At 38.8% G+C, this 15,733-nt stretch overlaps 1 protein-coding gene across 1 annotated transcript in view; it reads left to right on the forward strand.

Annotated features, from left to right (window-relative positions):
* LOC131949203 (ciliogenesis and planar polarity effector 1) overlaps positions 1-13,110 on the forward strand; it is a 36,367-nt gene extending 23,257 nt beyond the window's left edge. Inside the window, exons 36-55 of the mRNA XM_059310992.1 lie at positions 1,985-2,168; positions 2,535-2,665; positions 3,254-3,365; positions 3,667-3,809; positions 4,242-4,392; positions 4,548-4,671; positions 5,299-5,443; positions 7,052-7,174; positions 7,421-7,527; positions 7,656-7,808; positions 8,169-8,356; positions 8,643-8,963; positions 9,248-9,488; positions 10,016-10,260; positions 10,758-10,892; positions 11,085-11,186; positions 11,373-11,525; positions 11,796-11,971; positions 12,354-12,466; positions 12,912-13,110. Coding sequence (XP_059166975.1) covers positions 1,985-2,168; positions 2,535-2,665; positions 3,254-3,365; positions 3,667-3,809; positions 4,242-4,392; positions 4,548-4,671; positions 5,299-5,443; positions 7,052-7,174; positions 7,421-7,527; positions 7,656-7,808; positions 8,169-8,356; positions 8,643-8,963; positions 9,248-9,488; positions 10,016-10,260; positions 10,758-10,892; positions 11,085-11,186; positions 11,373-11,525; positions 11,796-11,971; positions 12,354-12,466; positions 12,912-13,062 — 3,198 coding nt within the window. The 3' untranslated portion in view covers positions 13,063-13,110. The remainder of the gene's footprint in view (positions 1-1,984; positions 2,169-2,534; positions 2,666-3,253; positions 3,366-3,666; positions 3,810-4,241; positions 4,393-4,547; positions 4,672-5,298; positions 5,444-7,051; positions 7,175-7,420; positions 7,528-7,655; positions 7,809-8,168; positions 8,357-8,642; positions 8,964-9,247; positions 9,489-10,015; positions 10,261-10,757; positions 10,893-11,084; positions 11,187-11,372; positions 11,526-11,795; positions 11,972-12,353; positions 12,467-12,911) is intronic.
* Positions 13,111-15,733: the final 2,623 nt, after the last annotated feature.

The raw sequence follows: 15,733 nt of genomic DNA on the forward strand, positions 1-15,733 counted from the left end.
TATATACAGTAAGGGGAGGTTAATAACAAAAACAAATGATAAGAAGGTTCATTTAATGTGCAAGGGGCAGATAATTGCATGTTAATGGGCCAGGCTGCATAAAAATAGTCCTGTCAGTGTCAGTATGATTGAACAGTCTGATTTATTTCTGTTGGCTGTATGTGAACTGTTGGCTGTATGTGGTCTATTCCTGCTGGCTGTATATGATCTATTTCTGTTGGCCGTATGTGATCTATTGCTGTTGGCTGTATATGATCTATTGCTGTTGGCTGTGTTGTGATCTATTGCTGTTGGCTGTGTTGCGATCTATTGCTGTTGGCTGTATATGATCTATTGCTGTTGGCTGTGTTGTGATCTATTGCTGTTGGCTGTGTTGCGATCTATTGCTGAAGCTGTGTGTGATCTATTCCTGTTGGCTGTGATCTGTTGGCTGTATATGATCTATTCCTGTTGGCTGTGATCTGTTGGCTGTATATGATCTATTCCTGTTGGCCGTATGTGATCTATTCCTGTTGGCTGTGATCTGTTGGCTGTATATGATCTATTCCTGTTGGCCGTATGTGATCTATTCCTGTTGGCCGTATGTGATCTATTCCTGTTGGCCGTATGTGATCTATTGCTGTTGGCTGCGTGTGATCTATTCCTGTTGGCTGTGATCTGTTGGCTGCGTGTGATCTATTCCTGTTGGCTGTGATCTGTTGGCTGCGTGTGATCTATTCCTGTTGGCTGCGTATGATCTATTGCTGTTGGCTGTATGTGATCTATTGCTGTTGGCTGTATATGATCTATTCCTGTTGGCTGTGATATGTTGGCTGTATATGATCTATTGCTGTTGGCTGTATATGATCTATTCCTGTTGGCCGTATGTGATCTATTCCTGTTGGCTGTATATGATCTATTGCTGTTGGCTGTATGTGATCTATTCCTGTTGGCTGTATGTGATCTATTCCTGTTGGCTGTATGTGATCTGTTGGCTGTATATGATCTATTCCTGTTGGCTGTATGTGATCTATTCCTGTTGGCCGTATGTGATCTATTGCTGTTGGCTGTATGTGATCTATTGCTGTTGGCTGCGTGTGATCTATTGCTGTTGGCTGTATGTGATCTATTCCTGTTGGCTGCGTATGATCTATTGCTGTTGGCTGTATATGATCTATTCCTGTTGGATGCGTGTGATCTATTGCTGTTGGCTGTATATGATCTATTCCTGTTGGCTGTATGTGATCTATTCCTGTTGGCTGTATATGATCTATTCCTGTTGGCTGTATATGATCTATTGCTGTTGGCTGTTTATGATCTATTCCTGTTGGCTGCGTATGATCTATTGCTGTTGGCTGTATATGATCTATTCCTGTTGGATGCGTGTGATCTATTGCTGTTGGCTGTATATGATCTATTCCTGTTGGCTGTATGTGATCTATTCCTGTTGGCTGTATATGATCTATTCCTGTTGGCTGTATATGATCTATTGCTGTTGGCTGTATGTGATCTATTCCTGTTGGCTGCGTATGATCTATTCCTGTTGGCTGTATGTGATCTATTCCTGTTGGCTGTATATGATCTATTCCTGTTGGCTGTATATGATCTATTGCTGTTGGCTGTATGTGATCTATTCCTGTTGGCTGCGTATGATCTATTCCTGTTGGCTGTATGTGATCTATTCCTGTTGGCTGTATATGATCTATTCCTGTTGGCTGTATATGATCTATTCCTGTTGGCTGTATATGATCTATTGCTGTTGGCTGTATGTGATCTATTCCTGTTGGCTGCGTATGATCTATTCCTGTTGGCTGTGATCTGTTGGCTGCGTGTGATCTATTCCTGTTGGCTGCGTATGATCTATTCCTGTTGGCTGCGTATGATCTATTCCTGTTGGCTGCGTATGATCTATTCCTGTTGGCTGTATATGATCTATTCCTGTTGGCTGCACCAACTACTGATTTGCTGCTTCCATTCCGTGACATGCTTTTATTTATTATTATAGGAGTCGGCCAGGTCAGAGAAATCTAGGTCATCAGGTCGCAGTCCATCAAGGTCAGAGAGTGAGCAGGTGGTGTCAGAACACCTGGAGAAGCCCACCTCAGCCCAGGCCTCCCAGGCTGCCCCTCAGGTGGCTGATGCCACTACCAGTGACACTCAGATCTCCCATGGGTTTGCATTCCCTCCAGGTAAACTGCTCAACATTTGTTCATTAGTTTATACCAATGTACTTCAAATGTATCACCAAATGATAGTTGTCTGTTACTCCGGTTGTGATGAATGATTTGCCACAGTGCTTGTCTGGTTGGTTTGTACAGTGAGGCTGTTTTTTTTACTGCATTGTGTGGAGATATGAGAAGTGTAGTTTGATTAGTAAACCAAACCTAACCCAAACCATAACGCTTGACCTTAACATAGAAAATACTCAATTTACTGCAGTAATAATAAGAAGAAAGAAACATAGTAACATTAAATATATGTAAAAACTTTAAAAAATTTAGTTTTAAAGAGGTGAGATATTTTATAAAGCGTGACATCATTGTATTTTTTCTCAGGTGTTTTTGAAAGTTACCTGCAGTTAGGTGAGCACTTGGTAGGTCCTGATGTCAACCAAACTAACGCTGCCTTCCAGTTAAAGATGGCGCTAGCCATGCAGAAACAGGTGGAGAAAAGAATTAGGACCAAGGTAAACAAGTTTGATGAAATTAATTAGCGTTCATTTAATGAAGATATAACCTTAATTAATGTTGCTTAGATTTAATTTAGCTGTTACTTATAGTGGGAGACTCAAAATTTGTTTGAAATACCGACATTTGAATAGAAAATATAGATATTAAAACAATTACATTTTTTATTAAAAGATAATTCAAATAAAACTCACAGCAGTCTAATCTGTGAAATTAAAACAGTTGGACATGTTTTAAATAATTTAATGCTGTTCAGATTTGAAGGTTGTAAAAATAATTTCTTCCCTTGTAGCATACTATGTGTATGATGTCACACTCATACAGAGGGAAGGGGTTGAGGGGTTTGAACATTTGTCACAATGTGTGACAAGGGGGAAGGAGGTGATGGTTAATAAAGTGATGTTAATAAAAATTTTGAAACTGAATTTTTGCCAGTTTTTCACATTTGGTATTAACATTTGTGTAACTCTTACTTTTGTGATGATGTAAGATGATACAAAAAATTTGTTAGTCATTTATTGTTAGATTGGAAAGTACAAAAAGTTGCTTCCCCTTGTTGATTGAGGAGTTATTTCCCCTTGTAATAGGTGGACTTCAGCACTATGACACAAGAGCAGGTGGATATGGCCATGTCAACTGACCCTGCCATGGAGGTCATTAGAACAGCTGAGGCTGCTACATCCATCACCAAGGACACAGGTACGCTCGCACAATGTACAGCCAACAGTAATTGTTTGAACACAGCCTTTGTGCAGTGGACATTAGACAGGCATATTTTAATTAAGTTTTAACCTCAATGATTGTTTAATGCTAATTGTACAGCACCTAAATTGGATGGGGATCAGCAACTGTAGAATCAGGTTCAGAACAAATAGCCAGTTTAGAATGAAATGGCTTTTCTATGAGATTTTTATGTAAGTTTTTTTGTTTTGTTGTTTTTGTAACACTTTTGTTGAGTTTGGGTAATTATCTGTATGCAACCCTCCCCCCCCCCCCCCAGGAGTTGACCCAGTTCAAGAGGTTCTCAATGATTACAACATGAAGCTACACAACAACATCCTTCCCCCTGACATCTTCATGGGCCTGCGCTTTGGTGAGCAGGCAGGCAGTGCCACCTCTGGTGCTCCACCAGCCAATGAGCATGTGAGTACTCACTTTCTCTCTCTTTCAGCATTTTGTTTTCTTTTGTGACTTTTTTATTGCATAAGCAGCCATCAGAAAGTTGAGTTATCTTGAAAATCTTCTAATCTTTTAGTTACTTGGCTTAAGTACTTGCTTGCTACCCAAAAGTGCTTTATTAAAGACCTGGTTAAAATATACAAAGAGTAGTGACTGGCAAAATGGGTGCTAGAAACGCATGATTATACATCGTATAGTATAAAAGGCTTGCTTATTGACAGCATAATTATAACCTGTTTGTGCGCATGTATGAGAGAAGTGAGATTTACTTGACATCTTAGGTCATGTTACTGCTTGAAAACGGGGGTCTATGTTGCCAGACTGCACAGAGATAAAAATTCTCCTGGCTAGGCCGAGATCAACATTTTTATCTTCATTTTTTTTGTTTGTACACAGCCTGGCCAAGGGAGAGCCTACCTGAATGTGGTTGACATCCGAGCGTCATCCATCCTGCGAGACATACCTGAGCAGTCACAGAGGGCAGGGCTGGGGGAGGATGATTTGGACTCAGCTGTCCTACAGTCTCAGAACACGGTCAATCAGATTGGTAATTAGGATAATTATTGCAGCATGTCTAGTAAACTAAAGAATTCATGCATGAGCATGCCTCTCGCTAACACATTTGTAAAGACTATTTTATTTAATGTTAAAAGATTGAGTCATCTATTTTCTACTGAATTATGCTTCCAATCATCCATTCAGAAGCCATAGAAGGAGTTTTAAGAGAAAAACTGGCACCAAATGTTGCCAAGTCTGGAGCCCCCAGAGGATTTGACTCTGTCACTGTCAAGTTGTTTGAGCAGCTCAAAGCTTCCAAAGACAGCAGGTAAGTTAGTTAAGTAGTTATCAGCTGGTACCTGTTGGCTGTATGGGCTTGTCTGGTGTGTGCCTTGTTTTTGCTTGTACCAGCATCTGTAAGGCCTAGTATAACAGTTTTTGCTTGCACCATCAAGTATAACCTGTTTTTGCCTGTACCATCTGACCATGTATAACCTGTTTTTGCCTGTACCATCTGACCATGTATAACCTGTTTTTGCCTGTACCATCTGACCATGTATAACCTGTTTTTGCCTGTACCATCTGACCATGTATAACCTGTTTTTGCCTGTACCATCTGACCATGTATAACCTGTTTTTGCCTGTACCATCTGACCATGTATAACCTGTTTTTGCTGTACCATCTGACCATGTATAACCTGTTTTTGCCTGTACCATCTGACCATGTATAACCTGTTTTTGCCTGTACCATCTGACCATGTATAACCTGTTTTTGCCTGTACCATCTGACCATGTATAACCTGTTTTTGCCTGTACCATCTGACCATGTATAACCTGTTTTTGCCTGTACCATCTGACCATGTATAACCTGTTTTTGCCTGTACCATCTGACCAAGTATAACCTGTTTTTGCCTGTACCATCTGACCATGTATAACCTGTTTTTACTTATACCAGCATCTCTATGGCTGTGCTGCCCCACAGCAGTGTGTCCGAGTCCAAGGCGGCCATGATGCGCAGGCTGCGTGACATGAGCGACCAGATGAAGCTCATTGATGAGATGTCCCAGAACATTGAGCGTGACTTCAAGTCCTCACATATGGTAGGTTGGTGTTGTCTCACATGGTAGGTTGGTGTTGTCTCACATGGTAGGTTGATGTTGTCTCACACATGGTAGGTTGGTGTTGTCTCACATGGTAGGTTGGTGTTGTCTCACATGGTAGGTTGGTGTTGTCTCACATGGTAGGTTGGTGTTGTCTCACATGGTAGGTTGGTGTTGTCTCACATGGTAGGTTGGTGTTGTCTCACATGGTAGGTTGGTGTTGTCCCACATGGTATGTTGGTGTTGTCTCACATGGTAGGTTGATGTTGTCTCATTGATGAGATGTCCCAGAACATTGAGCGTGACTTCAAGTCCTCACACATGGTAGGTTGGTGTTGTCTCACATGGTAGGTTGGTGTTGTCTCACATGGTAGGTTGGTGTTGTCTCACATGGTAGGTTGGTGTTGTCTCACATGGTAGGTTGGTGTTGTCTCACATGGTAGGTTGGTGTTGTCTCACATGGTAGGTTGATGTTGTCTCACATGGTAGGTTGGTGTTGTAGGTAGGTTGTTGTAGGTAGGTTGGTCTTGTGACTTCAAGTCCTCACATATGGTAGGTTGGTGTTGTCTCACATGGTAGGTTGGTGTTGTCTCACATGGTAGGTTGGTGTTGTAGGTAGGTTGTTGTAGGTAGGTTGGTCTTGTGACTTCAAGTCCTCACATATGGTAGGTTGGTGTTGTTTCACATGGTAGGTTGATGTTGTAGGTAGGTTGTTGTAGGTAGGTTGGTCTTGTAGGTAGGTTGTTGTTGTCTCACATGGTAGGTTGGTGTTGTAGGTAGGTTGTTGTTGTAGGTTGGTGTTGTAGGTAGGTTGTTGTTGTAGGTAGGTTGGTGTTGTAGGTAGGTTGTTGTAGGTAGGTTGGTGTTGTAGGTTGGTGTTGTAGGTAGGTTGGTGTTGTAAGTAGGTTGTTGTAGGTAGGTTGTTGTAGGTAGGTTGTTGTAGGTAGGTTGTTGTAGGTAGGTTGTTGTAGGTAGGTTGTTGTAGGTAGGTTGTTGTAGGTAGGTTGTTGTTGTAGGTAGGTTGTTGTTGTCTCACATGGTAGGTTGTTGTTGTCTCACATGGTAGATTGTTGTTTCACATGGTAGGTTGGTGTTGTAGGTAGGTTGTTGGTTTCACATGGTAGGTTGGTGTTGTAGGTAGGTTGTTGTTGTCTCACATGGTAGGTTGTTGTTGTCTCACATGGTAGATTGTTGTTTCACATGGTAGGTTGGTGTTGTAGGTAGGTTGTTGGTTTCACATGGTAGGTTGGTGTTGTAGGTAGGTTGATGTTGTTTCACATGATAGGTTGTTGTTGTAAGTAGATTGCTGTTGTAGGTAAGTTGTTGGTGGATAAGGGGCTTGTTACACATGGTGGGTAAGAGAATCTTGTTAGATAAGATGACATCTATCCCTTTAAATATTAAAACCCATTTTGGATTTTTCTTCTACTTGTGTCTTTAATATAAAACAAGTCAATAATAAAATAAGAGGCTTGTTAACAATTGCTAACTATATGTTAAACTAAATGATCCAGTTGTCCCTCTTTGTCCAAAGTCCAATACTTCCAACTATTTGATTTGCTATCAACACTTAATAATAATTTATTACAAATTTTAATTCTCCGACAGCTCTTGACCACCATCCAGGATGTGAATGCTTCAATTCAAAGGTCAAGGTCTCCTAGTCCTACCAGGTCAAAGGGTAAAAAATACCAAGAGCTGAGATACTCCCTTGAAGAAGATGACGATGAGGTAAAGTCCACTGGTGGCTATCACAGTGACCTTTCTATCAGCACCAGATACATTCTTTACATGAGTATCATACATTTATTTGGTTAGCACTGGTACTGTTTGGTCTATATCAGCTAAATTATCTACATCAAATTGGAAAAATTATACACTTAAATGGAGTCAGCCAAACAAGCTGTTATAATTTACTGATCACTTGATTAAATGTACTTGATGCTTAACTTTTGTACCGTTTGATTTTGTTTCCAGAAAAAATCTCTTCCGCCTGGGTCAGCCAGGTCACCTAAAGTTAGCGCCAGATCACCTCAAACCAGCGCCAGATCTGTTAAGTCTAGGAGTGGTCTAAGTACCGGAAGGTTAGTTTGTTGTGGCATGGCTGCACTGAGGTGCTGTTACATTCAATGGAAATATTTTGACTCAAGAAGGAGACAGGAAGCATTGAGTCCACTGTACTGTTGTACTGAGATCTTTGTTTTCTCCTCAGTCGTGAGGTCCTGTCAGCCTCTGAGAGTGACCTTACAGAGCTGATCACTGAGGTCCTGGCACAGGAGGGTGTAGACCTGCAGGCAGCAGGCTACTCGCAGGAGTTGGCTCAACAGCTGGAGAAAGATGTGAGGGAGAAGATTCAGATGGACAGGTGGGGGGTCATTTTTGTAGTGGGCTGTTTGTCATCACTGGCTATTCAGTATTTCAGTATGAACATCATGTCATTAAAGGTTGTTCAGTATTATATGTGAAGATTGAGAAATAACAAAAAAATTATAGTGAAGATTCCAAATTATATCGGAAACATGCTAACCTAAGTTACTGAAATGTTATTTTTTTTCTATTTTGACTGTAAGAAGTTTTTAGTGTGCAAATTTCTGGTTAAATATTTCTAACAGTAACATTGTGTAGTTTCCTCTATTAACTTCTTGTATAGTTTTTTAATATAAGTAGCAGGCCTACTAGTGAAATGAACTATCTGTTGTAACCTTGTTTGACGTGACTGATGCAGGCAGGGTCAGACCCCCAGGGACAGGCTGAAGAGCATGAAGAGGGAGGGCAGATCTCCGAGGGCTCCGGCAGATAGGGAGATGCTGAAACATTGGATGACAGAGAAGTTCCACCAGAGGAACGAGGAGTACAAGAGGAGGAGGAGGGAGCTGGTGGAGAGGGAGCCCAAGCCTTTTAAGTCTCAGTCCACTGTGAGTAGGGGTGTGGGGGGGGGGGGGGGGTGTAAGGGATGTAGGCAGTGTGAGGAGTGTAGAGAATGTAATGGGTGTAGGTTTAAACGTTACCATTTAGGGTTGTGTGTGGTTGCTAATTTTAGTCCAACCTGCTAGGATTTCTCTCAACTTTGCCTAGGTTCAACAGTGCACTTTTATGCTCTTTAAGACATGTCTTTTTGCATTAATTTAGAACATGTTTGAAAAATTGTGACGCCATTTAAGTTATTTGTGTTTAACAAAAATAAAACGGAATGATGCACAGATAACAAGAGTGAACCTGAAGACGCTGGATGAAGAACTGACGGAGAAGCGCATCAACATGATGTCAGAGTTCATGAACCAGAGGATCCTGGAGGCAGAGCACCTCATTGGGGACATCATGGTGGACCGGCCGCAGATCCCGTGGGACCCAGAGCCCAGGAAGAGGAGGCTACCCTCAAAGTCACCAAAGAGGTTTGGGTCAACGGCCTCCACGTCTCCCACACGACAAGGTCCTATGGGGGTCAGGAAGTCAAGGTCACCTACCAGAAGGACAGAGAGTGTGGCTACCTCGTCCTACAAGCCAGCCTCCTCCAGTCACTGTAAGCCGTCACAACCAGAAACTTGAACTGTGGTTCTATTCTTAAAATATTGATTTACATTCAATAGCCAATAGCTTATACTTATAAGAAATCTTTAATGCTTTTGGTACATCATAAAAAATCAAGTGATTAAACATGCATGATTTGTTGACTTCTAATCAATCACTAGACATCTTAAGTTATTATTAAGATTGTATTATGTTATTAAAAGTTGTAACATTTTTCAATAGCTCTATTATTAACCCTAAAGTAAAAATTGAATGTTAAAAACATTGTTTTTACAGCCCCTCCAGGGATAAGATCCAAACAGTCAAGGGACTCAACCCCAGTGAAGGGCATCCTGAAAGCCACAGGTAAAGAGACCCAGCTGAGCAGCACTGACCTGTACTTTGACCACCGGGTCCTGTCGTCCATCAGTGAAGCTGACCGGTCAGTGGACTCAAGTGCTGACCTGATCCAGTACGCCAAGCGTGTGCTGGAGGCAGACAACAGGGATGAGAACTCCCCACCCATGTCTTTCCTGGAGTGAGTACAATTCCTTGTTTTATAACCAGCCCATCCTAGAGTGAGTACAATTCTTTGTTTTATAACCAGCCCATCCTAGACTGAGTACAATTCTTTGTTTTATAACCAGCCCATGACTTATCTGGAATTAGTACAATTCCTTGTTTTATAACCAGCCCATCCTAGAGTAAGTACAATTCTTAGTTTTATTACAACCTAAACTTGAAACTTCAGTACCATTTTACTTTTAATTAACTTTGAAGGTAAGAATTAATAGATTCTAGCAACTACAATTTTATTTCAGATAACATTTCTCTTACACAAAATATTGTATTCAACTTTGCTACTTAAAAGCAGTGAACTCACCCTTCCAGTTATAAAATAACATTCAAATCAAGTAGTCTACATAAATGGACATCATAGGATATTACCAAAATTGCTCATTAAATATGAGACTGATTATTCTTAGGGTTCTGACAGAAGGCACTATTATTTTCACAAGCTTATGGTCTGTTGACTCACTGAACTTCTGTGGTCTTTTCCTACAGAGCTAAACCTCAGCAACCACAAAGAGCAGCACCACAATCACCAGGGGCAAAGAGAGTGCTGACCCCTAGAGGCAAGTCCTACGCAGAAATGGTGCGTCTGCAGAGACCAGAGGCGACCAGGAAGTGGAAGGAGATCAACAGACAGCGCCACCTGCAGGAAGTCAGGAAAGCTGCCCAACAAGACACACTGAACAAATCCATCACTCAGAACATCAACACACCCAAGGCTAAGACCAAGGAATATGGTGAGTGAATGTAGTGGGCCTGATTTCTTTCTTGATAAGCTTATCTCTTCAATGTTAAAAAAAAATTGTATTTCTGGTGCCTTATAAAGTCAACCTCTCTGTTAAGTTCAAAAGACACTGATATTAAATCTAAAAAAAAAAATGTCACAATTGCAGCATAATCATTATCTGTCCCCATTTGTGCCCAAGACACATAGGGCAGATGAAGTAGAGTTCATCTGTTTCATTGACATCGGCATATGGGGGGATAGTGTGGCCAGCACAATGCCCTGCCGCTTAAATTTCATTTCTGTGATTTGAGTCAGGTACCCAGGAGAGATGGGTGGACTCAGGGATGTCCTACAGACTTGAGCTCAGGTTCTGAACTTGAGACACTATACTGCTAAGCCACGCCATTCCTACAATTGCAGCTTAAGATGTTCAGATTAAATTTGTTTGATTAGTTCAAGCTTACAAATTGAAATATTTTGGTGTTTAAAATGTTGTTGGTCTCCTAGGATCCAAACAAATGCCCAGCTCCAGCACAAGGCAGATTGTGACACGCAGGGTAAAGACTTATTCTGAGAGACTGCAGGAGATGAAACCCACTAAAAGACTCACTAACCAGGCAGTAAGGGGGGCTCAAGGCTCAGGTTAGTCTTTATAGCTGTATGGAAGTTACTAGCTTGTTCATTACCACAGTTTAAATTACAACTTTTCTCTATTCAAAAAGATTTATTAAATCATGGAGAATTACATGAATTTCTTTCTTTCTTCTTTACATGTAGTCATGTCCTTTTTAAAAAATAAAATAGTTGTTGAAGGTTGGTTTATTTATCCTCTAGTGAAAACATCTAGTGCCACAATGCCATCAACTTCTCAATATGTTCCATCTCAGAGGCTTGATCAGCCGCATGCTAAAGCTACATCAACCCATAAACAAACATGTAAGTTGGCTGTACTCTACATGCACTACAAGCATTTCAATGTGCTGTCTTTTTCATCAACAACATTGCTTTGTTCTATTAGCATGATAAAACTTACTGCAAAAAGTATAATAGAATGGATCTTGTTCTGAAAGTAAACAAAATATTTATCAGTAGTTGAATTTATTTTCACAAATTTTTAAACAGCCCAACAGAAAACATCACTCCCACTGAGAACATTCATGCGCTCTCATGGGCCTCTACATAAACCTAAAACTTATGCTGAGCAGCTCCAGGAGTTGAACCCACACCCACACCACACAGACTCAGTTCACACTCGACCAGCTATGCAATCAACAGGTAAATGTCTGTCACCTGTCTCTGTCAAGAGGTAAATGTCTGTCACCTGTCAACAGGTAAATGTCTGTCACCTGTCTCTGTCAACAGGTAAATGTCTGTCACCTGTTTCTGTCAACAGGTAAATGTCTGTCACTTGTCACTGTCAACAGGTAAATGTCACGTCTCTGTCAACAGGTAAATGTCTGTCACCTGTCTCTGTCAACAGGTAAATGTCTGTCCCCTTTCTCTAGCTGCTCAGTGTCTCTGATAGTTCAGTAATTTTCCCCCCAGTAACTGTGCGCCATTCTGTGTCCCGGAGCCAAGTCAGACCTAGACCATACAACGATCCATACTCTGACATGGACTATGAAGAGCTGGCGTCTGTACTTAGCGACTGGGAGATAGATGAAAATGTGCGGGGCATCCTCTACGGTGGCTCTACTGCAACAAGCTCCATGGCCTACCAGGTGAGTTTCACAATACTTAAAATCTCAGAGTTGTTTGTCTCCCTTTCTCTTATCAATTAGGCTTTCTCCCTTCTCTTGTCTCATTATTTAGAGTTGGTCATAACTTCCCATTTATTTTTGCCAAAACTAGCATTCTTCTAAGTGTAAGGTAAGAGACACAGTAAATATGCAATGTTTGCTTATGCTTTAGACATGAAATGTTTTCCTCTGTCACCTTTATTCTACTGTACAGCAACAATTTTTGTGTACATAGAATCTTTAACTTCATAATTTTCTTAATGGTGTGTTACTAAATGTCTTTCACCCAATGTCTGTATTACAAACACCACTGTAATGTTGAACCATAGCCAAATCATTAAATGAACTATTTCACATTGATCAGGTGGATGAATTGGACATGAGCATGTCAGGTGGTGACCCACGTACCCACATGGCTCCATCAGAGGGCCAGTCTGATTATTTTGATGCAATCATGCAACGGAGAGAACCTTTCAGGTAATATTCACAAATATTTGTATGTTATTTGATTTTGGGAAATTGAAAGATGTAATAGTAAATAAGTTGAATTAAACTAAAAATCTCCTCGCAAGTTCCATTTTTTGACCCCGATGCTCCTATTGACTGGGGCAAGTGAAGCACAGTTTACTTGTTTCTGTGACCTTGGCATAGAAAGGATTGTGTGGTCAGTTAGGTACCCAACAGGACTGGGTAGACTCAGGGACGGTCTATACTGAATTGTACCTGGATTTAAACTTGAGACTATCGGTTTAGCAGTCTAGTGTACGTTTCATGGGTTGAGTTCATTTGTAATTTCCTTGGGGCAATTAAGTAGCCTTGGGTTAACTTGTCAGTCAATTTAGTAAAACTTAGGTTGATTTGTAATTTCCTAGAGTCAGTTAATTTTGTAACCTTGGGTTAATTGAGCTTGTAACATTCTCAGGGTAACAGATGAGTTTGGTGCTGGGGACTACCGGTCCTCTGTTGACATCCAGGAAATTGAGCGTATAGCTGATGCTGTGTCTGTGGGTAGTGGCAGTGTTCTCAGTGTTATAGACTGGGACGCAGTAGAAGACCTCATCAAGTCTGTTTAACTTACCAAGACATGTGCTAGCCTAAACAAAAATAAGATGCTAAGGATTTTTTTTTGTTTAACTTACCAAGACATGTGCTACAAGACATGTGCTAGTCTAACCACAAAAATAAGATGCTAAGGATTTTTTTTGTTTAACTTACCAAGACATGTGCTAGTCTAACCACAAAAATAAGATGCTAAGGTTTTTTTTGGATCCTGTCAAATTTATTAGAAATTATTTCTTTTTAGTCTAAATTTTTATATTTAAGTTTTTATTAATTTACTTAACACTTCTTTCTATAAACATTTGTTCTAATTGTTGCCCCTTAATGATTCTCCATCTTGTAATCTCCCTTTATTCAGACAACATAAAAAAATTTAAGATGCGCAGGAAGGTGTTAATTATGTCAATATAAATTTCCTTAACTATTGGATGGCAGTATCTTAATAGACACTTAGAAATAGTACATCAGAATTAATGTGAATGACCTGTCATGTCAAATTACAGGGACTATCATTAGGTTTGCAGGTTATGGCAGTCATTAGACAAGTTATGTCCCATACGACAAGGTTATTACCACTTACCTGCAGGATAAAGAAATGATTTATAATCACACTGTCAACAAAAATTAGTGCCCTTGAGGCACATTTTTTTTTTGGTGGAGAAGGGAATATGTTCAGTTAGGTAGAAATTACCTGTGATCAATAAAATAGTTTGATTGACAGTTTGCAGAGTGGGGATATCCAATAGTGTCATGTTAATGTCAGGCACCACCTATTAGCCTATTTCATGATTACATCCCCAACACCTTTTGCTACGATAAATAGTAACTCGTTAATTAATGAACAATATGGTGGCCTTTTATGATTCTTTTAGAAGATTGATATAATTCTGAACTGTAAAGAAACAATATTATATACTTGATGTGTTATTATGAATTTGATAGTTACATGTCCTATCAATAATAAAAAAAAATAATATTAAATTTGTAAATAATTATCTGTTGTAAACATAAATATTTTAAATTAGTGTTTAGAATGCCATTTGTATATACTATAATTTTTTTGTACAGTTAAATTTTCTGATCAAAGAATATAATGGGCAATAGATCTAAGAAAAGTATTCACTGTGTCTGTTAAAATGTTTTACCTCATTTACCTGTCTGCTAAACAATTCTAGAGTGAATTATTGATTTTTGTTGTTTTACTGTGGTTTTCTTGCCAAGGGACATAATCATATCAAATTCATTAGGGAAATAGTGTATATGTTGAATTGTTATAATTTAGCTAAATATGTTGTAACAACACACTTATTAACTGTGATAAATGATATTTTTACAAGCATATTTTAAATGAATTTTTATAGTATGTCTTTTGGATCTAAAACACATTTATTTTAACACTACCATGTATACAAATGTATAGATAACTGATTTTTTTTTAAAGATATGGAACCTTTAGTTATTTTAATCTGTTCTTTGATCTGAGAGAACTTGTTTAATTAGCTTCTAACTTTCATTTAATTTATTGTTATTAAGGCTAATCAATAACTTTTGCATTATTATTATTAAGTAGTATTATATACTCAATATTTTAAAACTCATCTTCATAACTACTACTTAGAAATACTGGTTATTTACATTTTGAAAGCCGTCCAAGAAAAATGTATGAAACACTATAATGTTATTAAAGATGTATTCAAACAAACTGTATGATCTTTCATTTCTTTATTAAAGGGTACACAACATACAAAATAGACTACAGTCACTGTTACATACACATATTATTAAAATACACTGAACTACTATGAAGTAATGTATGATGACTATTTCCAAGATGGAATAATTTTAAGTCACCATAAGTCTCATCAGATTTTGTATTTGTTGAAAGATTTTTCAAAAAGTGGTAAAAAATTAAAGTTAGTTGTTATTCAGCTAACTGTAAAATAAACAACTTAAAACGTCAATCTGAGCGTGACAATTTCAAACAAATAGAGAATTTTAACATAACTGGCTTAATTTAAGTTGCGAGTAAAGAATTATTTTAATTTAAAAAAAATAAATACAAATTCTTGTTAGCTATTTCCTCAGGTAACTACAGCTCTGCAGGGAACTTAAAAAACAACGAAACAAAAAACCCAAAATAAATAAAAGTATCTCCCATAGTGTTTCAAGCAAGATGTAAAATGTACCTAAAAAACAACATTTACAACTAAGAAAAGTAAATTTAAATCTTGATAAAAACAGGCAAAAATGGGAGATAAAAAAATTGTCTTTGAAGATCCACCTGTTTTACTTATCTGCCCCAATCACTAAGCTGAAAACTTTCTCAGGTTTTACGACTAAAAAAAATAACAAAAAACAAACTGATTTTAAGAAAACCAGCATGGAAGCAATTAAAGAAAAATGTCACCGCCTATGAAAGCCTAAAGTAAAGCTGTTCTCTTGTTGGCGAGATGATTGTTTGTTTTGAGACAAACGAAACTAATCAAGGAATACTTTGTACTGTATAATGATAAACAAGAACATTAAAAAATCGAAATGCCAGATCAAATTTTAAAATGTGCGCTATAAATAAGTTTTGTTTCAGATTCGTGCAGAGAGTTAAACAATTCTGTTTGTGTATCTATAGAAATATTTTAAATACAACCCAATCATTATACAAAAATGATAAACCTTAGGCTACACTGG

This window comes from Physella acuta, unplaced genomic scaffold, assembly GCF_028476545.2.
Source record: "Physella acuta isolate Inbredline_101_S28 unplaced genomic scaffold, ASM2847654v3 ptg000677l, whole genome shotgun sequence".
NCBI lineage: Eukaryota > Metazoa > Mollusca > Gastropoda > Physidae > Physella > Physella acuta.